Source organism: Rhincodon typus, chromosome 17, assembly GCF_021869965.1.
Source record: "Rhincodon typus isolate 14 chromosome 17, sRhiTyp1.1, whole genome shotgun sequence".
Classification (NCBI taxonomy): domain Eukaryota; kingdom Metazoa; phylum Chordata; class Chondrichthyes; order Orectolobiformes; family Rhincodontidae; genus Rhincodon; species Rhincodon typus.
Genome location: NC_063348.1, coordinates 16497747 through 16525159, shown reverse-complemented (window position 1 = coordinate 16525159; position 27413 = coordinate 16497747). Strand labels below are relative to the sequence as shown.

The 27413-nt window shown below is 41.3% G+C and overlaps 1 protein-coding gene across 1 annotated transcript in view; it reads right to left on the bottom strand.

Annotated features, from left to right (window-relative positions):
• sigirr (single immunoglobulin and toll-interleukin 1 receptor (TIR) domain) overlaps nucleotides 1-27413 on the bottom strand; it is a 50786-nt gene that overhangs the window by 10341 nt on the left and 13032 nt on the right. The window contains exons 4-8 of the mRNA XM_020519503.2: nucleotides 25934-26064; nucleotides 23915-24055; nucleotides 20110-20253; nucleotides 19138-19240; nucleotides 18406-18556 (exon numbers count right to left, since the gene is read on the bottom strand). Of these exons, the coding sequence (XP_020375092.2) occupies nucleotides 18406-18556; nucleotides 19138-19240; nucleotides 20110-20253; nucleotides 23915-24055; nucleotides 25934-26064 (670 nt within the window). The remainder of the gene's footprint in view (nucleotides 1-18405; nucleotides 18557-19137; nucleotides 19241-20109; nucleotides 20254-23914; nucleotides 24056-25933; nucleotides 26065-27413) is intronic.

Sequence of the window (27413 nt, the reverse complement as noted above, 5' to 3'; positions counted from 1 at the left end):
AGGATAAATGTTAGAATCCCTAAAAGAAAGCATTAGCAGGGATTGGACAAAGCCAGCATGCATTTATGAAAGACAAATCATGCTGAACAAATCTATTAGAGATTTTTGAGAATGCAATTAGTGGGGAGAACCCACTAAGGGAGATAAGGGAGAACCCATTTGATCAAGTTTTGATAAAGTTCTGGCTAAGACGTCATGCACCAAGTTAAAGCACATGGGATGGGGGCGGTAATACATTGGCATGGATCAAGAATTGGTTTACAGATAGGAAGCAGAAGTGGGAATAAATGGGTCCCTCACTGTGTGGCAGTCATGATTGGTAGGGTCCTGCAAGTATCACTACTTAGGTCCCAGTTATTCATTATAAATGACCTGGATGAGGGGACCAAATGCAATATTTCTAAGTTTGCTGACAACATAAAACTGAACAAGATTGAGAGTTGTGAGCAATGCTCCCTCCCTGCTCATGTGTGAAGCTACCCAAGGTTCTGTACACAGCAATTAGTGTTGGCACACCCATAGTGGCATTGACTTCCAGTTCCAGAAACTGCTGCCATGCACAGACCTTGCAGGCCCACACAGCTGGGACAAAGATCGGAGGGAATGCTAGTTGTCTAAATCACCTTGAACTCCTTGAATCCTCTTGACAAGTAGAGTGACTAGGCAAACAAATGGCAGATGGCAGTACAAAGTGGCTAAATGTGAATGTGCATTTTGGTGTGAAAAACAGAAAGGAAAAGGGATCTAAGTGTCTATGAAAGTAGGTAGCACTTGCAGCAAGCAATTAGGAAGGCAAATGGCATATTGGCCGTTGTTGCAAGAAGATTTGAGTTCAGAAAGAGGGATGCCTTACTGCAGCTATACATGGCCTTGGTGACCACACCAAGGTGCAGTTTTGGCCTTACTAACTAAGAAAGGATATATATGCCATAGATGGACAGTAGAAGAGATTCACAAGGCTGACAGCAGGGAAGACAGAACTGTGTTGTTAGGAGAGATTGGCTTGACTGGGCCAGTATTCACTAGAGTTTAGAAGGATGAGACAGGATCTGATTGAAATGTATAAAATTCTAACAGGGCTCTGTAGACTTGATACAGGTAAGATGTGTTCCCTTGTTGGGGAGTCTGGAACCAGGGAATACAGTCTAAGGATCTCTGCATCTTGTGGAGTATACACTGTTGGCATGGCGTGGTGATGGTGGAGTGAATTAATGTTTAAGTGAATCTATGGAATTCAAATCAAATGGTCTGCCTTGTTCTGATGTTGTTGGCACCACACTCAATTACAGTTGTGACTTGTTCCTTGTAGATGGTGACAGGATAATGGGGATGCAGGAAGTGAGTAACTAGCCACACAGTTCCTGGATTCTGACCTCTCCTGTAGCGATTCTATTTATAAGGCTAGTCTAGATAGGTTTCTGTTGAATGGTTCAATAAGCCTACGTTGATACTGAAGATTATATTCACTGTATAACGTGCTAGTTTTACTTACTTAAGTGCACATTCACGGTGTTGGGTGTCAATGTGTCCCATCCTTTATTCTCTAGTGAAGGTATCAAACAACTCCACCCAAATTAGCAGACCAAGCTAACAGCTCATGGCAGAAAATAATTGACATACAAGCTCTATTTCCTAGTTTAGAAACCTCTCTCTATTCCCCCTTTGGCCACAAACAACTTAATCAGATACAACTCTAGTCACGTATGATTCCCTGTTGCAACAGTCATAAGGTTTTACAGAAAGCAGCCATTTGGCCCATCTAAACATTTTGCTGGTTCTATATAGCAATCCCAGGGTAACTAATGTGCTGCCGGAGACACAACAGTGGGTGGAAGAAAATAAGGAGACCAAAACTGCAGATAATATATGAGCTTGAGCATCAACAAGACGCTATACAATTGCAGTAAGACACCTTTATCCCTGTGCTCAAATCTTCTTGCAACAAAGGCCAACAGACCACTTACTTTCCTAACTGCTTTCAGCACCTGCACGCTAGATTTCAGTAACTCATGGAGGAGGACACTTTGGGTTTCTTTAGATAGGAGGAAAAATTTCTTTACTCAAAAGGGTAGTGAACCTGTGGAATTCTCCTCCACAGATGGCACTGGAAGCCAATCACTCAATATTTTCAGGAAAGAGATGGATAAAGTTCTAGATTTTAAAAATTGGGGGAAAGTGGGACTATGGAATAAAGATACTAGAACAGGCATGATCATACTGAATGGCGGAGCCGAATAGTCTACTTCTCCTAGTTTCTAAGTTTTCTTGTCCTACTGGGTAATCAAGGTAGAATCTATACAAGTGAACATCAAAACTCCCCAATTTTCACCATTTAAGAAATACACTGAATTTTTGGTTTTCCTGTCAAAATGGATAACTCCACATTTTTTTCACTTATTATGCCATCTGTCATATTCTTGCCTGCCTAGTTAATCTGTTTCAACCCCCTTAAAGTCACTTTGTATCCTCCTTACAACTCACATCCCTTTTTAAAGTTTGTGTCATTAGTAAACTTGGAAATATTATATTTGGCCCCATTTTCCAAAACATGGATTATAGATTATTAGTGTCCAGAGTCCAACCATTGATCACAGCCTGACAATCTGAGAACGACCCATTTATTCTGGCTCTCTGTTTATGAATGTTGACCAATTCTCAATTCATGTGGGACCTCATGTGAAAATCCAAATACACTATATTCACTTGTTTTTCCTTATCTATTCTGCTAGTTACATCCCCAAAAAAACTCCCACATGTTTATCAAACTGATTTCTCTTTTGTAATTCCACGTAAACTTGGCCCAATTATACTATTTTTTTTAAAAAAAAGTGTCCAGTATCACATCCTTCATAAAATATTCTATAATTTCTTTTCCTATTAATGTCAGATTAACAGGTCAGTAGTTCCACATTTTCTCTCTACCCTCTTTCTTAACTATTAGGTTTAGATTAGCTACCATCCCAATCTGAAGAAACATGGAAGATTTCCATTAATGTCACCATTATCTCTACAGCCTCCTCTTCCAACATTCAGGAGTGTAGACCATCAAATCCATGGGATTTATCAACTTCCTGGAGAAACTATTAGAACTGTACTACTTTTTCAACAATATAAATTTCTTAGTCCCTTAGGTCTCTGGTATTTCTGGATTTTAAAAAATATCTTCCACCTTCAAGTCAGGCACAACAATTTGCTTAGTTTCTCTTTCCAAGTTCCCTATTCCCCACTATAAAATGTTCTAACACCATTTGTAATGGACCTACATTTGTATTTGCTAATCTTTTCCTTTTTACAAACACTCAAAGCTTTTGCAGTCCATTTTTATTAATGCCTTTGAATATTCAGTTCCCAGCTTGGTCATTAAGCAATCATGTCCCTGTAATGGCAATTAGAGTATACTTGTCTACTTCTATTTGTGCTGTCAATTCATCTACCTTGTTATCTGAATGTATACAGTGGAATACCTGTAACCTTATGATTTCAAAATTTTTCTCATTTCTTATTCTACTTAATATTGACCTTTGTATCCATTGCCTTCCAATTTCACTTACGAATTACGTGAATTCCCTCTTGGATTCCATCCCCCTACCAAGCTAGTTTAAGTCCTCCCAACAATACTAGCAAATCGTTTTGTAAGGTAAATTGTCCCAATCCTGCTAAGGTGTTATCCATTCTCCTTTTACAGGGCCCATCTTCCTCAGAACCAGTCCCAATGCTTCAGAAATCTGAAGCCCACCATTCCTTACACCACTTTGGCCACGCATTTATTTGGGTTTAACTTAATTTTGAACTGACTTGCATGTTGTAGTGGGAGTAATTCTGAAATCACTGCCTTTGTAATCATGTTTCTTTCAGTTTCTTTCTTACCTATCAAAAATCTGCTCTCAGCACCTCATTCCCCTTTCTACCCATGTTGTCAGAACTCATGTGAGCATGACCTCTTCCTTGACCCTGCACCAGGGAGTCAACGTACCATCCTAGAGTCACATCTACAGCAGAATTGCCCTTCTGTTGCCTAACTATTGAATTGGCTACCAATATTGCTCTTCCACTCTTCTTCTTCCTTCCACACCTGCATGGTGCCATGAATTTGGTTGAGTCTGCATTCCACTGAGGAACTACTGCTCTTACCAAAATCCAAAATGGAAAATCAGTTGGTAAATGAGATGGATACAGGATACTCCTGCACTATGTACTGGTCCTCTAGACCATTGGATGGTCACTCATTTCCTCTCTGCCTGCACTCTCTTAACCTGTGTTGTGACCACCTCCCTAAACAAATAGTTCTCAAATTTGTGGATAAACCAGTGATTCCAGACATCGCTCAAGATCTCAAGCCAGCTGGCAATAAATCTTACCCTTGTGGTCATCTAGAAAATGTGCTGTGAATACAACTTTCCCTATTTCACAGGATGACCATTCCATACAGATGAGCTGCCTTGTAATGTGTAGACTATTTATTATAAACTAGAAACTAGAAAAAAGTTTCATTAATCAAAAGCTGTTCATCAATCAGCACCTTCCTCTGTGCCAATATCACATTTTATTCCTGACATTTTGAAATCTGCCCATGCCGTGCTCTCGCCAATGCTTTTAATTGCAAACTCCAGCTGCCTATATCCAAATTCACAATAAATCCTGTTCCTGTGTACATTAACCTACACTAGTTCCTAGTCCAGCGATGCCTCCGTTTAAAACATCTCATCCTTCTTTACATGGTCCTTGACACTTCTTCTTCTCTATAACTACCTCAAGCCTCATGACTCTTCAAGATTTCAGTGCTCCTCAAATTTTGGTCATTGTGAATCTTCAATTTTAATTGCTCCACTGTTAAGTGCCCATGCCTTTGGCTGAGTGGGGCTAAACTCTGGAATTACCCTCCAAAGCCTCTCTACCTATTCAGCTGTCCTTCCTTTTTTAAGGTGTTCCTAAAACCAACAATTTGACCAAGCTTTTGAGCATCTGCTTTGGTGGCTGTGCGTCAAATTTTATTTGATGATCCTGCAAGGGTCTCTTGGTATGTTTCATTATGTTAGAAGAACTACATCATTGTCATTATTCATTTTCATTTAGGACTGGCAGGTCGGTAGGCTTTAATATGATAGTTTAAATTGAGTGTAGCACGTTGTCTTCACTGTTCAGCATATCATTACATATGAATTATGAGCAGAATTAAGCCATTCAGCCCACTCCATCATCCAGTAAAATCATGGCTGATCTGACTGTAACCTCAAATCTGCATTCCTGCCTATCCCTGATAACCTTTCAGCCCTTTACCTAACAAGAATCTATCCAGTTCTGCCTTAAAAATATCCAAGGACTCTGCTCCACCATCTTATCAGGAACAGAATTCCAAATTCACCTGGGTTTTGACAGAATACGTGGGGTGATTCAATTCAGTGCTTATTTAGTGGCTGCAAAGATAGTGAAGGTATTGATCGAAATATTCCAGAACCTGGAGGGACCTAGCTGATTGACAGTTTTCCAATGTTCAAAAAGGAAGACAGAAAGCAGGAAACTATAGACCAGTTAGCACAACATCTGTTGCTGGGAAAATGCTACAGTCTTTATTAAGGAAGAAATAAACAGGACATTTTAAAAAAGCTTAACATCATTAAACAAAGACAACATGGTTTTGTGAAAGGGAAAGGTGTTTGATAAATTTCCTCAAGTTCTTTGAGGATGTAACAAATAGAGTAATACAGAGGATCAGGCAGATATACTGTATTGTATTTCCAGATGGCATGCAAGAGGTTTATTGCTCATGGTATTAGGTGTATTGTATTAGTATTGATTGAGAATTAGTTAACACAGAAGACAGAGAGTAAGGATTAATAAGTCTTTTGCGGGTTGGAAAGATGCTACCTCTGGATTGTCAAAAGGATCAGTCATAGGGCCTCAATTATTTATTATCTACATTATTGACTTGGACCGATTAGATTGTAATGTACCTAAATTTGCTGATGATACAAAGGGAGGGCATGTTGTGATCAGGATACAAGGAACCTGCAAGGGGATATAAATGGGTTAAGTGAGTGGGCAAAAATATGGCAGATGGAGTTTACTGTAGGAAAGTGTGAAGTCATCCACTTTGGTAGACAGAATCAAAAGGCAGACTAATGGAGAGAGACTCCCAAAAAGTGCAGCAATGAGGGATCTGGGTGTTCTTATGTGTGAAACACAAGAAATTAGCAATCAGGTGCAGCAAATAATTAAGAATGTGAATGGAATTTTGGCCTTTAATGCTAGGTTGGAATTTCAAAATAGGAAAGCCTTGTTACAACTAAACAGGGTATTAGTGAAGCTGAACCTGGAATACTATGTATAGTTGTTATCCCTTAAGAAATTATATATTGGCTGTGGAGGCAGTTCAAAAGAAATTCGAGACAACAAGGTGCAGGGCTGGATGAACACAGCAGGCCAAGCAGCATCATAGGAGCAGAGAGGCTGACGTTTCGGGCCTAGACCCTTCATCAGAAAAGGGGGAGGGGAAGGGGGTTCTGAAATAAATAGGGAGAGAGTGGGAGGCGGATAGAAGAGGGATAGAGGAGAGGATAGGTGGAGAGGAAACAAACAGGTCGAAGAGGCGGGGATGGGGCCAGTAAAGGTGAGTGTAGGTGGGGAGTTAGGAAGGGGATAGGTCAGTCCAGGGAGGACGGACAGGTCAAGGGGGCGGGATGAGGTTAGTCGGTAGGAGATGGAAGTGCGGCTTGAGGTGGGAGGAGGGGATAGGTGGGAGGAAGAACAGGTTAGGGAGGCAGGGACGAGCTGGACTGGTTTTGGGATGCGGTAGGGGGAGGGGAGATTTTGAAACTTGTGAAATCCCTTGTCCGCTCCACACTCCCCTCCAGCTCCACCACACCCGGCACTTTTCCCTGCAACCGCAGGAAGTGCTACACCTGCCCCCATACCTCCTCCCTCACCCCCATCCCAGGCCCCAAGAAGACTTTCCACATCAAGCAGATGTTCACCTGCACATCTGCCAACGTGGTATACTGCATCCGCTGTACCTGGTGTGGCTTCCTCTACATTGGGGAAACCAAGCGGAGGCTCGGGGACCACTTTGCAGAACACCTACGCTCGGTTCGCAATAAACAAACGACTGCACCTCCCAGTCGCGAACCATTTCAACTCCCCCTCCCATTCCTCAGACGACATGTCCATCCTGGGCCTCCTGCAGTGCCACAACGATGCCACCCGAAGGTTGCAGGAACAGCAACTCATATTCCGCTTGGGAACCCTGCAGCCCAATGGTATCAATGTGGATTTCACAAGTTTCAAAATCTCCCCTCCCCCTACCGCATCCCAAAACCAGTCCAGCTCGTCCCTGCCTCCCTAACCTGTTCTTCCTCCCACCTATCCCCTCCTCCCACCTCAAGCCGCACCTCCATCTCCTACCGACTAACCTCATCCCGCCCCCTTGACCTGTCCGTCCTCCCTGGACTGACCTATCCCCTTCCTAACTCCCCACCTACACTCACCTTTACTGGCCCCATCCCCGCCTCTTCGACCTGTTTGTTTCCTCTCCACCTATCCTCTCCTCTATCCATCCTCTATCCGCCTCCCACTCTCTCCCTATTTATTTCAGAACCCCCTTCCCCTCCCCCTTTTCTGATGAAGGGCCTAGGCCCGAAATGTCAGCCTCTCTGCTCCTATGATGCTGCTTGGCCTGCTGTGTTCACCCAGCCCTGCACCTTGTTGTCTCGGATTCTCCAGCATCTGCAGTTCCTACTATCTCTGATTCAAAAGAAATTCAACAAGTTTGATTCCTAGGATAAAAGGGTTAACTCATCAAAAACAGCTAAACAGATTGAGCCTTACTAAAATATTCAAGATTCGAGGGGCCTGACAATTAAAGAGGAGGTAGACGGATTTTTGAACTATTGAAGAGTTCAGAGCTATGAGGGGCTGGCATGGAAGTAAAGGCCGGAGACAGATGAGTCATGATCTTATAGAGTGACAGGGCAGGTTTGAGGGGCTGAATGGCTTATTTGTGAACATTCTTAGGAATTATGTCCCTTGGAGAATTTCTCTCTCCTCCTCCCTGTTTTAAACAGTGACTCCTCATTTTCAAATGGTGATTCTTCATTTTAGTTCCTCACCTAACTGGAAATATCATCTCTACATCTCCTCTGTAAAGATCCTTCAGGATCTTGTATGTTTCAGTTGAGTCACTTGCTATTCTTCTAAACTCCAGTGGTTACAAGCCTAGCCTGTCCAACCTATAAGGGGGCATGAGAAAACCTTGGCGGATAGGATCAAGGAAAACTCCAAAGCTTTTTACACGTATGTGCAGAACAAGAGAATGACCAGAGAAAGGGTAGGGCCGATCAAGGATTGTAAAGGGAATTTGTGCACAGAGCCTAAAGAAATAGGAGAAGTCCTTAATGAATACTTTTCTTCAGTATTCACAACTGAGAGGGACGTAGTTGTAGAGGAGGACGTTGTGAAACAGGCAGGTAGGCTAGAGGAGGTTGATGTTAGTAAAGAAGATGTGCTAGGAATTCTGAGGAAGTTGAAGTCCCCCGGGCCTGATGGGATTTATCCAAGGATTCTATGGGAAGCGAGGGACGAGATCTCAGGGCCTTTGGCGATGATCTTTTCGTCCTCACTGTCCATGGGTATAGTGCCGGAAGATTGGAAAGAGGCAAACATCATTCCCTTGTTCAAAAAAGTGAACAGGGTTAACCCCGGAAATTACAGGCCAGTTAGTCTTACGTCAGTGGTGGGCAAATTATTGGAAAGGGCTCTGAGAGACAGGATTTATGATCACTTGGAAAGGAACAGTTTGATTCGTGATAGTCAGCATGGATTTGTGAGGGGTAGATCATGCCTCACAAACCTTATTGAATTCTTTGAAGAGGTGACCAAACACGTGGATGAAGGTGGAGCAGTGGATGTGGTATACTTGGATTTAGGTAAGGCGTTTGATAAGGTTCCCCATGGTAGGCTCATGCAGAAGGTAAGGAGGCTTGGGATAGGGGGAAATGTGGCAGATTGGATTCAGAATTGGCTGACCCTTAGAAGACAAAGGGTGGTAGTGGACGGAAAATATTCAACATGGTGCTCAGTTACAAGTGGTGTACCACAAGGATCTGTTCTGGGTCCTCTTCTATTTGTGATTTTTGTAAATGATTTGGATGAAGGAGCGGAAGGGTGGATTAGCAAGTTCACGGACGATACAAAGTTGGGTCACATTGTGGACAGTGCGGAGGGCTGTTCTAGGTTACAAAGGGACATTGATAAAATGCAGAGCTGGGCTGAGAAGTGGCAGATGGATTTAACCCTGAAAAGTGTGAGGTGATTCATTTTGGAAGGACAAACTTGAAAGCAGAATACAGGGTTAACGGAAAGATTCTTGGCAGTGTGGAGGAGCAGAGGGATTTTGGGGTTCATGTTCACAGTTCCCTGAAAGCTGCCACCCAGGTGGATAGAGTTGTTAAGAAGGCGTATGGTGTGTTAGCTTTCATTAATAGAGGGATTGAGTTCAAGAGCCATGAAGTTATGCTCCAGCTATACATAAGCCTGGTTCGGCCACATCTGGACTATTGTGTCCAGTTCTGGTCACCTCATTACAGGAAAGATGTGGAAGCATTAGAAAAGAAGAGATTTACCAGGATGTTGCCTGGAATGGAGGGAAGGTCTTAGGAGAAAAGGTTGAGAGAGCTAGGGCTATTCTCTTTAGAATGACGAAGGATGAGAGGTGACTTGATAGAGGTGTACAAAATGATCAGAGGTATAGATAGAGTAGACAGCCAGAGACTTTTTCCTCGGGTGGAGGTAGCTTTTACGAGGAGTCACAGTCTTAAAGTGAAAGGAGATAGATATTGGGGAGACGTCAGAAGTAGGTTCTTTACTCAGAGTGGTAGGGGCGTGGAACGCATTGCTGGAGAGGGTAGTGGAGTCGGCCTCATTAGGGGCATTTAAGCGGCTATTAGATAGGCATATGGACGATAGTATAAGGTAGCGGTGGAGGTTAGATAGACCTTAGGTTTCGGGTAAAAGTTCGGCATAACATCGTGGGCCTGTACTGTGCTGTACTGTTCTATGTTCTAACCTTTCCTCATGAGACAACCCTCTCAATCCAGTATTAGTTTGGTAAACTTTCTCTGCCCCCAGGGGCATTTACATGCTTACTTAATTAAGTTGGCCAATATTGCATGCAATGCTCCAGATGTGGTCTCTGCAGTGCTCTGTATGACTGAAATTTAACCTTCCTACTTCTGTCTTGAATTCCTCTCATGATAAATGACAATATTCTTTAGCCTCTCTAATTACTCGCTGTATCTGCAAGTACCTACACCATAAGACCATAAGACATAAGAGCAGAAATTCAGCCCATCGAGTCTGCTCGACCATTCAATCGTGGCTGTTAACTGTCTCAACCCCATTCTCCCACTTTATCCCTGTAACCTTTTATCCCCTTGACAATCAGAACCTATCGCTGTCTTAAATGTACTCAATGACCTGTCTTCCACACCCAACTGCGGCAATGAATTCCATAGATTCACCGCTCTCTGGCTGAAGACGTTTCTCCTCATCTCCATTCTAAAGGGTCTTCCCTTTATTGAAATGCTGGGCCCTTGGGTCCTAGTCTCTCCTGCTAATGCAAACATTTTTCCCATGTCCACTCTGTCCAGGCTGTTCAGTATCCTTCTAAACTCCATCGAGTATAAACCAAGAGTCCTCAAACATTCCTGGGATCATTCTTGTGAACCTCCTCTGGACCCACTCCAGGGCCAGTACATCTTTCCGGAGGTATGGGGCCCAAAATTACTCACAACACTCTAAATGTGGTGTGACCAGATCCTTATAAAGCTGCAGAAGTACATCCCTGATTTTATATTCTAGTCCTCTCGAAATAAATGCCAACACTGTATTTGCCTTCCTAACTAACAACTCAACCTGCAAGTCTGCCTTAAGAGAATCCTGGACTAGGACTCCCAAGACCCCATGCATTTCAGATTTCTGAATTTTCTCCCCATTTAGAAAATAGTCTATGCTTCTATTCTTCCTACCAAACTTTCCCACGTTATATTCCATATGCCACTTCTTTGCCCACTCTCCTAACCTGTCCAAATCCTTCTGCAGCCTCCCCACCTCCTCAATACTACCTGCCCCTCTACCTGTCTTTGCATCATCTGCAAACTTAGCCAGAATGCCCTCAGTTCCTTCATTTAAATCATTAATGTATAAAGTGAAAAGTTGTGGTTCTAACACTGACCCTTGCGGGACACCACTAATCACTGGCTGCCATCCTGAGAAAGACCCTTTTATCCCCACTCTCTGCTTTCTGTCAGACAGCCAATTTTCAATCCATGCTAGTACCTTGCCTCTAACACCATGGGCTGTTATTCTATTCAGCAGCATCTTGTGCGGTACCTTATCAAAGGCCTTCTGGAAGTCTAAGTAAATAACATCCATTGGCTCTCCTAACCTGCTCATTACCTCCTCAAAGAATTCTAACAGATTTGTCAGGCATGATCTCCCATGATGAAACCATGCTGACTTTGCCCCATTTTACCATGTACTTCCAAATATTCAGAAATCTCATTCTTCGAAATGGATTCTAAAATCTCACCCATAGCTGAGGTCAGGCTATTAAGTCTGTAATTTCCTGTCTTTTACCTTACACCCTTCTTAAGCAAGGGATTATATCAGTGATTTTACAGACCTCTGGGACCCCTCCCTGACTCCAGTGATTCCTGAAAGAGCACCACTAATGCCTCCAGCTGATTTATCTACCTTCAGACGTTTCAATTTCTCTAGCACTTTCTCCTTGGTGATGGCCACCATACTCACTATGCCCCCTCCCTCCCAATTCTCTTGAATCTTTTGGATGTTACTCATGTCTTCCAATGTGAAGACTGACACAAAGTACTTCTTCAGTTCCTTTGCCATTTCTTTGTTCCCCATTACTACTTCTCCAGCATCATTTTCCAGCGGCCCAATGTCTACTTTTGCCTCTCTTTTGCTCTTTATGTATATAAAGAAACTCTTGCAATCTTCTTTTATATTACTGGCTAGCTTACCCTCATATTTAATCTCCTCCCTCATTTCTTTTTAGTTGTCCTCTGTTGGTCTTTGTAGGTTTCCCAATCCTCTGGCTTCCCAATGCCCTTTGCCACATTATATGCTTTCTCTTTTGTATTTATGCTGTCCTTGACTTCCCTCATCAGCCATGATTGCCTTGCCCTCCCTTAATTGTGCTTCTTTTACCTAGGGATGAATTTTTGCTGCGTCACCCGAATTACTCTCAGAAACTCCTGCCATTGCTGTTTCACTGTCTTTCCTGCTAGACTCCTCTTCCAGTCAATTCTGGTCAGCTCCTCCCTCATGCCTCTGTAGTTGCCTTTATTCAACTGTAATACCATTACACCTGATTCCAGTTTCTTCCTCTCAAATTGCAGAGTAAACTTTATCATATTATGGTCACTACCTCCTAAGGTAGGTTAGGGTGAAAGAACCCTTATCAAGACTGCCTCACTGCATAACACTAAATCTAGAACTGCCTGTTCCCTAGCAGGCTCCACCACAGTCTGCTCCAAAAAGCCATCTCTTAGACATTCCAAAAATTCCTTTTCTTGCAATTCACTACCAATCTGATTTTCCCAGTCCACCTGCATATTGAAATCTCCCTTGATCACTGTAAACTTGCCTTTCTTACATGCCTTTTCTATCTCCTGGTGTATCTTGTGCTCCACATCATGACTACTGTTTGCAGGTCTGTACATAACTCCCATTATGGTTTTTTTTTACCTTTGCAGTTCCTCAACTCTACCCACACAGATTCTACATCTTCTGACCCTACATCGTTTCTTGCTATTGATTTAATTTCATTTCTTACTAATAAGGTAACCCCACCCCCTCTGCCCACCTGCCTGTGTTTTCAATAGCATGCATATCCTTGGATATTTAGCCCCCAGTCCTTTTGCAGCCACGTCTCTGTGATGTCCACCACATCATCTCTGCCAAATTGACCTGCGCCACAAGCTCATTTACCTTATTTCGTATACTAGGTGCATTTAAATACAACACTTTCAGCCCTGAATTTACCACCTCTCTTCTCAATGTCATCCCTTTATCCAGTGTGCTTGAAGTTTGATTCCTAACCCTTTCCACACACACTGTCCTATTTTGTGTTCTGGAGGCTTGAATAGCCTCTCCTGAGCTCTCCTTTCTTTTCATACTTTTCCATGCAGCTGAATCCACCCCCAAAGGTGTCAATCTGCTGTTTTGTTTCCCATTGATCATTATACTTTTTTGAGTTTTACTGTTCGCTTTCTTCCAGCTTTCCAGTTTAAAGTCCTGTTGACCATCCTATTTACACTTTTTGCTAGAACACTGGTCCCAGCTCGGTTCAGGTGGAGACGGTCCCAGCGGTACAGATTCCTCCTGTTCCAATACTGAAGCCTGCGCCCCATGAAAGGGAACCTCTCCTTCCCACACCACTCTTTTAGCCACGTGTTTACTTCCCTTATTCTCGTGCCCCTATGCCAATTTGCACTTGTAATGTGGACTAGTAATCCAGAGATTATAACCCTTGAGGACCTTTTCTTTAATTTAGTTCCTAAATCCTGATAATCCTTAAACAGGTCCTTTTTCTTCATCTTGCTTATGTTGTTTGTCTCGACGTGGACCACAACAACTGGATCCTCCCCTTCCCTCTCCAGTATCCTTTCAAGCTGGTCAGAGACGTCCTTCACTCTGGCACCAGACAGGCAACACACCATGCCAGACTCCCGATCCTGCTTACAAAGGATGCTATCTATTCCCATAATTACAAAACCCCATACAACTACTACTTGTCTTTTTGTTCCCCCCTCTTTAATGGCCTCCTGTGCCACGGAGCAGTGGTCAGCTGGCTTATCCTCCCTGCAGCTCTGTTCCTCATCCACACAGGAAGCAAGTACCTCGTACCTGTTGGACAAGGTCAAGAGCTCTGGCTCCTCTGTTCCTGAATGCAGGATCCCTCTATCCGCCTCACTGCAGTTATACCCTGCTGTCCCTGACCACTGACCGAATTTAAAGGTATTTAATCTACCAGGTATGATTGCTTGCTGAAACAAAAAATATGTCCAGGTAACCCTCCTCTGCCTGGATGTGCTGCAGTGTCTGAAGCTCGGACTCTGGCTCATCAACTCTGAGCCAAAGCTCCTCCAGCAACCAACACTCGCTGCAGATGTGGTCACTGCAGCTCGCAATGAGACAGCCAGCTCCCACATCATACAGCTACAGCACATCACCTGCCCAGCCATCTCGACTTAGTTAATTGATTTATTAATTAGTTAATCCCTGGTTAGTTAATTATTTTTGCAGTTTTTTTTTCAAATTTAGGATTGATTTCCTACCACTTTCTCAGTTTGGTTTCAGTCACTTTGTGTGCTCCTCCCTCTGACCCCGCTGCATGGAAACAAAGGCGCAAATTCCCAAGGTAAGTTAGTTTTTATACTCACTGCACTCCATGAGCTCAACATTCTTTAGCGTCCCTAATTATGTGCTGCCCCTTCAAGTATTTACCCTACAGTTTTGTGATTCATCTATGAGGACACCCAGAACCCTCTGCATTGCAAAGTTCTGTAATATATCAACATTTAAATAATACTATTTCCTTCTAAAATAGACAATTCCAATTTTTCTCAACATTATACCCCATTAGCTAGATCTTTGGCCACTCATTTAACAGTCTATAACTTTCTGCAGCTTCCTTATGTTTTCTTCACAGTTCACTTTCTATCTCTTTTGTGTTATCAGCAAACCTGGCAACCATACCTTCTGTCCTTTCATCTGAAATGAATGTGAACAATTTAAGTCCCAGCACCGATGCCTGTGGCACAATACTTGTTACATCTTGCCAAACTGGAATAGACCCATTTATTGCCTGTCTCTAGTTCCTATTATTTACTACTGTACCACTAGCCACCACACCGTGAGCTTTTAACTTCCAAAATGATCTTTTATGTGGCACCAAGCAAATGCCTTCCAGAAATCTAAGTACAGTTCATTCATTGGTTCCCCTTTATTCACAGCATGTGTTACCTCCTCCAACAGATTGGTCAAACACCATTTCTCTGCCAGAGAGATTCTGTCTGGTTACATTGAATTTATCTCAGTACCCTTCCATAAATTATCTAATAAATTGTCATAACATTTGCCCTATGATAGATTTTAAGCTAACCAATCAATCGTTTCCTGCTTTCTGTCTCCCTTCCTTTTTGAATAATTGCATTTGCTATTTTCCAACCTGATGGGATCATTTCTGAATCAACCAGGTTTTGGAAAATTAAAACCAGTGCATCAATTATTTCATTAGGCACTTCTTTTAAGACCCTAGGATTTAATCCATCAAGATCCAGAGACCTGTTAGTCCACAGTTCCAACAATTTACTCAGTTCTACTTCCCTGGTGATTGTGATATTCCCTGATTTCCTCTATCCCTTTAATTTTCTGATTTAATTGCTGCCTCTGGGATATTACTTGTATTTTCTATAGTGGATTCAACGCAAAATAGTTCTTTGATTCACCTATTTCCTTTTCTCCCCCACCCCCATGATCAATTCTCCAGTCTCACTTTTCATGGGACCAACACTCATTTTGTTAACTGGTCTTCAAATATTCATAGAAACTCTTATTATCTGTTTTGTGTTTCTGGATAACTTTTTCTCATACTAAAACTTTTCCCTCTTTATTAATCCCTTGGGTCATTCTTTCTTTGCTGTTTTTATATTCTGTTGAAATATCTGATCTTCCACTTTGCACAATTATTTTCTTTTAGTATGATACTATTCTTGATATTTCTAGTTAACGGAATTTTTTCTTATTCATTTATATGAATTTATGCTGTATATCCTCAAATTATCCCTTTATGTTTCCCATTCCATATCTACTGACTTATTCTTTAACCTAATTGGTCAATTCACTTTAGCCAGCTGTGCTTTTGTGCCCTCTTAAATAAGGGGAATTAAGTTTAAAAGAATAGTGATGAACCCACTTGGTCTCTCCCTTAAACAGAATCCAAAATTCAATCTTATTATGGTTGGTGCTGCCTAAAAGGTGCCTTTACTATGAGACAATTAATCCTATAGCACTGCACAATACTATAGCACTAGTATAGCCTGTTCTCCGGTTGACTCCATAATACACTGCTCGAAAAAAATTATCTGTAAACATTTCATGAGCTCTTAATCCAGGCAATTTTGCCTATTTGACTTTTCTGAAGATAAAAATTTCCCTCAACCATTGCAATGAATTTCTGCCAATTTCTTCCTTTATACTGCACCCTGCGTTTGGGTGCCAGATCAGTTTTGTAACTTTGCCAGGTTTGCTCATCTTCAGGAATGTTCAGTACTGTTCCTCTTTGAACTTGGATTGGTCTTTCGGCTTGAGGTGGGTGCACAAGTGAGGGACACTTGGTACAGAGTGTCACACTTTGACTGTATACAGTCACCATTGTCATAGGAACAGTAGTAGGCCATTCAGCCCTTTGTGCCTGTTCCACCATTCAGTGAGGTCATGGCTAATCTGTGGCCTAATTCAACATTTCTGCCTTTAGCTCATATTCCTTAATATCTTTACTTAATAAAAATATATCTATCTCAGATTTTAAAATAAATGATCCACTGCCATTTGTGGTAGAGATTTCCAAACTTTTAGCATGTTTGCATGTATAAGTGTTTCCTATCTTTTCTCCTGATCGGTCTGGCCCTAATTCTAGAATCCCTAACCAATATAAATACTTCCTTTATTTACCCAGTCTTTTCCTGTAAATATTGTAAATACTTCAATCAGATCACCCTTAATCTTCTAAAATTAGAGAAAACAGGCCTAATTTATATAATCTCTCCTCATAATTTAACCCCTGAAGTCCAGGTATCAATCTTGCAAACCTACATTGTACTCCCTCCAAGGTCAACATGTCCTTCCTGAGGTGTGGTGCCCAGATCTGCTCTCAGTACTCCAAGTGGAGTCTAACCAGTACAACCACTGAATCTTTCTATGCCAGTCCTCTAGATATAAACGCCAACATTCCATTAGCTTTCTTGATTATTTTCTGCACATGTTCATGCTATTTTAAAGCTCTATGAACCTGAACACCCAAGTCCCTTTGGGCTCCCATGATATTTAACTTTATGCCATCTAGAAAGTACCCTTATGTATCCTCCTTTAGTCCAAAATGGATAAACTCATACATGCATACATTGAACTCCACATCTGCCACAGTTTTGCCTACTTATTTAGTCTATCAATATCCCTTGGTAATGTTATGCTATCATCTACACTGTCTACAATGTTGCCTAACTTTGTGTCATCAGCAAATTTTGATAAATGAAATTCTGTGCCATTACCCAAGTTGTTAAAAAATAGTGTGAATATTTGAGGCCCTAACACAGATCCTCATAGAACACCACTGGTCACAGCCTACCAGTTTGAGCCATACTCAAGATCCCTATTTTCTGTCGCCTGCCAGTCAACCAGTTTCCCACCCATGTTAATAATTTGCCCTCAGTTCTGTGGCTTTCTACCTTAGTTAACATTCTGTTATGTGTGATTTTATCAAATGCCTTCCACATAAACAACATCCATAGACATGCCCCTGTCCACTACCTGAGTCACCTCTTCAAATGATTGAGTGAGATTTCTCAGGCATGGCCTACCTGTCAAGAATCCATGCTGGCTCTCCCTGATTAAGTGAAACTTTTGAAGATGCTCAATTACCTTATCCTTGATTATAGACTCCAACAATTTCCCCACTCATAAATGTTAGGTCAACTGTTCTGTAATTCCCTGATTTTCCTCTTTTGCCCTGTTTAAAAAGTGGAATGACATGTTCAATTTTCTAATCAGCGGGATGATTCTCCAATCTAGGGATCTATAAAAGATTATAGTTAGAGTGTCTACAATGTGTTCCCCTACTTTAAACACACTCAGATGGAAACCGTCAAGTCCAGGGATTTATCACTGTTAAATTACATTAATTTTCTCAGTACCAATTTTTACTGAAGTTAATTTTATTCACCCTGTTCCCAATCCAATATTCATTTCTTTGGGACTTCCAGCAAGTCTTGTTGGACCATAGAGGTTCTCTCTTATTGAAGAAAGATGACTGATAGCGGTTTAAAGTAAGGGCTACCACATACAGGTGAGGGGAGAGATTAAGGAGTGTCCTTCATGGTAACCTCAGCCGATGTGGGAATTGAACCCACGCTGTCATCATTATGCCTCATTTCTATTTTCCAGTTTCAACTTGAATAATTTATCCTCATTGGCTAAACTACCAAAGAAAAGTATATTCACAATCTGTCTCTTTTTCTGTGCTAGTGTTTTAGGTTTCTGGATACACAGTGTAGAAGTGTTCCATTTGGCCTGATGACAGTTACATTTAGCTCTAAGGTTCAACCAACGTACCATTGATGTGGAAGTCCACAGTAGGAGAGTAAAGCTTTTCCTTTGTGATTTGAGAAGTTGAATAGCTGGGTGAGACAGTTCCCTGTACTGGCTTTCAAACATGATGAAGATGGGCCTCCTGGAGAGATCCATCAACTGCCATAGAGCTTCCCTGCAAAAGACAAGTCAACTGTCAAAATATTGAACAATTTCTATGGCACAAATCATTAGGGGAAGCGATGGCCTAGTGATATTATCACTAGATTATTAATCTAGGGACTCAGCTAATGACATGGGATCGGGGTTCAAATCCTGCCATGGCAGATGGTGGAATTTGAATTCAATAAAAACCTGGAATTAAGATGATAATGAAATCATTGTCATTGACAATGACAATTGTCAGGAAAAACCTATCAGGTTTATTAATGTCCTTACCTGGTCTGGCCTACATGCAACTCCAGACCTACAGCAATGTAGTTGACTCTTAACTGCCCTCTGGGCAATAAATATCAGCAATGCCCACATCCCTTGAATAAAAAAAGCAGAATGTACACTAACCAATCCAATCTTAGTTCTACCTAAAACAGTCATCTATATGCTTTGCACACACTAATTGTACTAGAGATCTAGAACATATTAAATCACTAATTTATATCCTGACATGTTTCCTGTACACATTTCCTCGTGGCTATACTGAATACATCACTCTCCATCATCCCTAGCCTTTCCTCAGCTCAATAGTGTAGAAGATACCTAAAGTTCAGCCTGCACCAGTCCTGTTCCAGGTATGCTTTGGACAGCACTACAATCAGACGGCGGCAGCGACTAATGTTCATTATCAGCTCTGCTGAGGGCTCTAGATCAAGAGAGGAACAGTAGTCAAAAGTAAACTAGTGAAGAAGCAGTACATCACAGTGACTGGTTGCAGCATATAAGTTTACAACAAGGAGGTTCTATACAAATAAGTATATGTAACAACTATGTTGATTCAGATGTGTACTAGTCCTGCAGTGTGGATTCTATTATTTCCTCCTGACCTCTCGGAGTATCAGGTATTGCAATCATTCATTTTTATTTAATTCTAATTACCCAACTTGATTAGATCGATAGTTCTATAACGTTTCCTACACCCAACATTTGAAAGGAATTTGGAGTTGGAAAATTGAAACTACTTTTTTACAGCTGTCTCAGGCTCAATGTCTACAAGTACTGCTCCCCAGTGAAACTTCAATCTAATGAATTTGCCTTAATATATAAACCAATGGAACATCCAATTAAATAACACTTTGGATGTAAAAACTTTGAGGTTGTAGACAGAATTGAAGACTGAGAAATGTTAGCAGCTCCAGAACACCCCACATGGTAACACCTAAAAGGCATGCTACCACAGTTTCAAGTCTGAATACCCTCTGATAGGAACAGACAAACTCAGCCAAGTGTTCTGTTCCTGATCAATGTCCAATGACTCTTGCTGCAATTCCATAAGATGAACTGATTCTGACTTAAATGCACTCCACTGTCAATTTACCAGCTGATACTCCCTGTCCAATTCCACACAGGAACAGGTAAGGTATTTGTGACAACAAATGGTACTTTATTCCAAAACCTCAGTGATATCATTACCCCATAAGCAATGTAACCCATGACTCTAGGATATGTTTGATACTGATAGGCTGTTGGGCCTCACGCACTGAGTCTCCCAATTAGTGTAAAAAAAAGAGGCACCTGATCCTGGAAGAATGTCACGATCATCCAAGTGTAGCTTGTATCCATATCTGTTCTCCAGATGTGGCTTCAGGATGAAGTTGACAAATTTGCGGTCATCATCAGCAGACACATAGGATATATAAGCATCATACAACTTCCCATCTGGGAAGAGAAAAACGATGAGGTATTTACATTTCTGCTCTTACAATAAAACATACTTGTTGAACAGGAAGCTTTGTCTCATTTTCACAGGTCATTTGCTAGTTTTCTTATGACACAGACAGTTTCAGTCTGACATTCCTCTTACAATAAATAAGGTCCAATCAGACTTGAAAAACAACACACTGAACCTGAACCCACTGTCAAAAGAAGGTACAACTACCAACCAATCCACACTTATATAAAACTGGAACTGCAAGGAGAAAAACTTGTTATTAAAACAAATGATTTACCAAAAGGTAAATAATTTCGCAGCAAGGAATTCAATACCGATAGTAAATTCTGCTTTTTGTCACCATTGGTTCCTGCAACGTGCAGACTATCAGCAGCCACAGAGCTGTTTGCAAGTGAAATTGATTTTTTCTCAGCTAACTAAGCAGGTTGAGACTGGAAAAAAAAGTCACAGATCACAAACACAGAGACAGAAAGACACAGAAAGTGTACTATTGTTCTCCACAGCAGAATCTGCTGGTTCACCGCAGTAAAACAAAACTCGGTTTAAACTTAATGAAAATCAATTACCTTACATGCAGCAGTTGCTGTGAGCTGTGACTTTTGAATCAATAAATCAGAGACATTTTCCAAGGGAAATTTCATACAAACCATTGGGACATCTAGTGAAAGGCAATTGAACACCCATGGCCTGGCTAGCCAAAGTAGAATCATCTCAAAATCAGGACGCAAAGACCACTGAACTGACTTGCCAGCACTTTTCTATCTCTGCCAAGAGACCCAGGAAATGTTCCGGGGACCTGGGCTTGAATCCCGCCATGGCTGATGGAGTTTGAATTCAATAATAATCTGGAAATAAGAGCCTAACGACAACCATGAAACGATTGCCAATTGTCAGAAAAAAAACAACTATCTAGTTCACTAATGTCCTTTAGAGAAGGAAATCTGCTGCCCTACTTGGTCTGGCCTACATGTAACTCCAGATCCACAGCAATGTGGTTGACTCGTAACTGTCCTTAAGGTTTTAGCAAAGATCTGTAGCTCGGGTTGTGGGTGAGGTTGTTGACTTGCTCACTGAGCTGGCTTGTTCTCGTTCAGACATTTCATCACCATGCTAGGTAACATCATCAATGAAGTCTCCGATGAAGCGATGTTGTTCTACTCTGCTTGGAATTTATATCTCAAGCCAAACATAGACATGCACAGGAATTCCTAGAGGCCTGGTTCTCAACCCATAATGCAATCAATCAACAAACATATAGAATTGGACTCCATATACAAACCTCTACAGAACAAAACCAAAATGACACTACTCACCATAATGGACCAGACAGTATAAATTCCAAGCAGAGTAGAACAACATCACTTCATCGGAGGCCTCACTAATGATGTTACCTAGCCTGGTGACGAAACGTCTGGATGAAAACAAACCAGCTCAGCAAGCAAGTCAACAACCTCTTAACTGCCCCGTGGGCAATTAGGAATGGGCAACGAATGCTGGCCTAGCTAGGGATGCCTACATATATACAGACAAGCACAGACAGAAAATAAAACTGGTGCTATAGATGGAGGGAATAAAGTGCTGGGGAAACAGTTCAATAGCACCAATCTTTAGGATCTGATGAGATTTTTTTTGTTTCCAAATTCATTCACTTCTCTGATCTTTTCCTTCAGGTTCATTACCTTCTTCACGGAAGCACTGAGCAACTGATTCACAAATTATAAAGTCTCTAACCCATTGTTTATAAGTGACAACTTACAACAACTGGTGGGAAAAAGCAACTGGCTTTCTTTAGCTTCAGGTCTTTCACTGCAGCGAAGTAAAGAGACACCGCCTCCACTTCCAGAGGTCCAAGGACTTCTCACTATTATTCACACCCACAAGCTGTTCAGCTAACCTGAGATTTGTCATCCGGTTGATATTGTTTGGCATTCACAACTGGTCACAATTCCAAAAACCAATCAGCTACTTGTTAACAGTTGAATTTCAGTTTGTACACATCCCTTGATGCTGGGCCATCTACACTGCTTGAATAAAGCAGTCATGTTGCGACTTGCAATTATTTTCAGCAACCTGCTTTTTAAAACTACAGCAATTGCTTCCTTGGTCCTTTATTGTAAAACTGTCCTTTTCTCAATTCAGGTCCACAACCAAAACTAAAGTAAAAATACACGGTCTTTACAATAGCCCACATCACTCAGACTACTATAAGATTCTGCCCCAGTTGACTTCAAGTACTGGTCCCCAATAATGCATAAAATTATTGATTTTTCTTAATGTATAAACAAACAGAACTTTCAACTAAATACTACCCAGTAAATAATAGTGTCCATTATTCTGTATATAAATTATCCAAATTCTTCCATCTGGTAATTCATTTCCAACTATCAATTCTTCCAAAATTGCCAACAGACTTACTCTATATACACAAATTATGAAAAACAGTTCCTTGTATTTCTCTTATTGTTTGAGTTAGGTTTTGAGCTGTGATCCTTGATGTACAAAACATTTACAGAAGGTAGATGAGTTTCAACTTTAACTGTACTATGCATTATTATGCACCGTGACAGAATAGAAATATAATTACAAGTCTAACTTCTTATTTCCAGCTATTCTGTAGGCTAATGCACTTCTAGGTATAGTACTGAACCAGCAAGATTCTAGCTTCATTCTCTGATTAAGGTCTGGTAGCTAATTTCAGCCAGAACACTATAATCTGCTGCAGTGGTATGGGTCAGGAGCAAGACAATTATCCAATGTTCCTGGTTACTACCCAATGGGCCCTACTGGAACGTGTATGCAAGAGCTTGATGGGACTTGGCTGTTGCAGTGCCATAATAAAGTGCTCCACTGACACACAATTTATAACAGCACAACTGAAGGACAGCTTTTTAGATGGAGAAACTGAGGACTGGTGGGTAAGGCAGGTCAAAACCTACACCAAGAGTTCATGTTTACAGAATAGGGGGAGAGAACATTGGTCAGCTATAAAGAAATCAGGCACTCACACTAAGGGGGTCAGACCGTATGTGGAGACAAATGGTTAATGTTGCAACGTGTTATCAGAACTGACAAAAGGTTATCGACTCAAAACATCATGTTGGTTACTTTCCAAACAGACACTATCGCACCTGCTGAACATTTCCAGGTATTTTCTATTTGTATTTCAGATTTCCAGTGATGCGAGTTTACTTCAAGTGGGATATTTTCCTCGATTTGGCAATCATAATGATAACTCCCACAAATAAGAAACTGGTCATGGATATTGTGGTACTGAAGAATCCAACAGATTTTTTTTTAAAACAGCCAACAAATATGACATTTCTCAGACACGTAGATGCCTGGGCTAACATGGAGCCATTAGAATACAGTAGAATACATGCTTCTGGTAGCATGTCATGCTTCCAGTGATCCCAAGGCTAGATGGAGTATGGAACAATATATACCCTCAGGTCATATGCTATGATGTTATCATGGGCATGTCTTTTAAAAGGTATACTCTCATACTTTCAGTGACACATATCACAACATTCAGCAGTAACAGGATTTTGCTTTGGAATAGGATTTTACCAGATTTTCAAAGAGAAGTTGCTGAGGCATAGGATCATTCTCAAGTTTTCATTGTCAAAAAACCTAAAAAAAAAAACTCACCATTCACTTCAAATTCTCCGTATTTATTTCTGTACCAGAGTTGCAGATCTAGCCGACACTTCACATACAGTAATCCAGCCAGCAGCAATGCAAATAGCACCAGGAAAGCACCCAGTAGAGCTGGCACATGGCTAGCATTGTCTACAACCAGGAGAAACACAGTAAATAATAGGTCATAAAGCACTCTTACATTACCTGGCTAAAAGAAGCACTGTAAATAAAATGGGCTATCTGGAGTTCTCATTTCTCAGCCCAATCGGAATGAAATACTTTGCTGCTCCCCAGATACTGGCCCTCCATAGCAGCGGCTGCATCGTTTAAAATAAATTTCACTGTTGTGAATTTTTATTGATCAAGTTGAAGAATGAAAGTCTGAAGTATGGGTACTTTCCATACCAGGTACTTTGTTTGAATCAAGCACTTCCAAGTCTGGTACAGTTAAGCTCCTCTATCTGTATCAAGCACATCTCTTAAGACAGGAAAACAGTAGGACTTATATCCATCAGAAAGAATCATAGAATCCCTACAGTGTGGAAACAGGCCCTTCGGCCCAACAAGTCCACACCGAACCTCACAGCATCCCACCCACACCCATCCCCCTATAACCCACCTAATCTACATCTCCCTGAACACTACGGACAATTTAGCATGGCAAATCCACCTAACCTGCACATCTTTGGACTGTGGGAGGAAACCGGAGCACCCAGAGGAAATCCCCGCAGACACGGGGAGAATGTGCAAACTCCACACAGTCGCCCGAGGCTGGAATCGAACCCAGGTCCCTGGCGCTGTGAGGCAGCAGTGCTAACCACTGAGCCACTGTGCCGCCTCAAAATTGATACTTAGTTTCATGGTGAGGAAGCTTCTATAAACAATTATTTAGCATAGAATTAGTAATCACATGGAAATAGGTGTGTGATTAGGAAGAGTCAGCATGGATTTCTGAAGAGAAAATCATGTTTGACTAATTTGCTGGAGTTTTTTGAGGAAGTAACAGGAAGGTAATGATAAGGATTAATCTGTTGATATTGTATACATGGACTTCCAGAAGGCATCTGATGCAACACAACAGACTTGTGAGGAATGTTACAAGCCATGGAATAAGAGAGACAGTGGTAACATGGATTCATGGTTGGCTGAGCGATAGGAAACAGAGAGTTATGGTCAATGGAGTCTTTTATTTCCCCAAGCTGCAGGAGTGGGTGGATAGGTGACAGATGAGATTCAATGCAGAGAGGTGTGAGGCGATGCATTTGGTAGGAAGAACATTGAAAGACAATATAAAATAGGGGATACAAATCTAAAGGGGGTGCAGGAGTAGAGAGGCCTGGGGGTTTGGGCACAGATCATTGCAAATATCAGGGCAGACGGAGACAGCAGCTAACAAAATATATAGTACCCTTGGTTTTATGAAAAGGAGTATAGAATACAAGTGCGAAGAGGTGATGCTAAACCTCAGCTAGAGTATATTTTTGGCATCACATTATGAGAAGGATGTAAACACATCAGAGTGAGTGCAGAAGTAATTTACAAGAATGTTTCCAGAGCTGAGATACTTCAATCATAAGGATGGAATGAAGAAGTTTGGAATGTTCTCTTTGGAGAGAAAAAGACTAAGAGGATATCTGATACCTGATACAGATTGGATAGAGTAGATCAGAATAAGCTCTTCCTGCTCATACAAGTAACAAGAATGAGAGGGCATAGATTTACAGTGAGTTGCAAAAGGAGCAAAATGAGATGCAAGTAAAACATTTTCACACAGCAAGTAGTTAGACCATGGAATGCACTGCCAGGAAGTACGGTGGAGATTGTTTCAAATGAAACATTTGAAAAGGCATTGGACAATTATTTGGACAGAAACAATGAGCAAGGATAGGGGGAAAACCAGGAGATCACACTAAGGATTGACACTTATTTGAAGAGCTAGTGCAGACATGATGGACAGAATGGCCTCCTCCGTGCCATAACACTTCTGTGATTAATATTGACACTAGCCACAGTCTCACAATGACTCACAATCTCTTTGTAATGTGAAGGTTGCTGATCCTTTTCTTATGAGGCAGATGAAGATTCCATAGTCACCCTCGTCCATCATGCTGACATTCAGAAGACTGGAGAGAAACTTCTCTGAAGCATTATGATTAAACCTGATGAACAAGGATTATGGTAAAGACACCATTACATTATCCATCAATGCAGGGTCTAACATCAGTCTTACCACTGGTCCTTTCATCCTGAGCAGCACAACTGTATTTGAGTCACTACAATGGAGTATCGCAAGCCGCCTACCCAGGGTTTCCACATGATAATTGCTATTTTTCCATGTTCCTACATCAACCACATGAAGAAATTTTTCATTTGTTCCTGGCCTTGACTCACAGGTGGAACTCTCCATTCTGTAGTTAGAAAACTGAGTTCATACCCCATTCCTGGACTTGACCATATTCTCTAATGTAGTACTGGGTCAGTGTGGCATTAGTGGAAGTACCACCTTTCAAAGTACCTTTCACCCTCTCACATGACAGCATCATAAAACAGTGCAGTACAGGTGGAGTTAAATCAAGCCACCAAATCTTTGCCTAACGTGGAGATAAATGTACATAGTACTATTTGAAGTTCAGGTAAAGTCTCCTGAAATCCTACTTAATATTTATCTCTCAACTAAAAAGCAGGAAAATATACCGCCTGACCATTTATTTTAGCTTTTCCTATGCATCTGTATTGGGTGGAAATTGGTTGTTGTGTCTATCTACAAAATCACAAGGGCTTCATTTTAATTCAATGGCAATGAAGCACTGAGGGACCATGTCTTGTTTCACCCTTCAAAGTCCATCATCATATTTCTACCGTCATAACTCTGCTCAGCTCTGTCTATCTCACTTCACTCTGCTGAAACCAAATCCACACTCTGCCTTTTATTTACCCCCATCATTGCTACAACTCACATCCACACCTTTCTCATCTCTAGACATCTGACCGAAGAACCAACCATTAATTTTTTTTCATTTAAAGTTGAGGTCTGCTACAAGGAATTGTGTTGGGTCGATTCTGCGTAACTTCTTCTTGTGGGTCCGTAACATAATATTGGGGAGCAGATTTTAAACTGGGCTAACCAGGTAAACAAACTTTGAGGATTAACTGTTTCCCATTCAGGTTGTCAACCTTTCTCACTCAGCATGCTGATTGGTACTCAGATCAGGAAATTTTTGGGTAGGGTAGTTATCTTCAATAGCCCAGAAAATAATGGTCCACTGTAATGCGTTGGCTGTGATCAGATAATTTATTACAGGCCAGAGACTGAGTTTAATCTGTGCACCTCAGCAGCATACTAGGTACTCATTTACTTGTTCATTTACTGGGAAGCCTAGTTCAGATTTCTTTTTAGAAACATAAATGTTTAAGAGGCAGCATAATACTCAAATCTGGGTAGTATCTTTGAAAGGCTACAATCAGTAATCATCTTCTGAAATCAGGTGGATTTAGAAACTTCAGATAT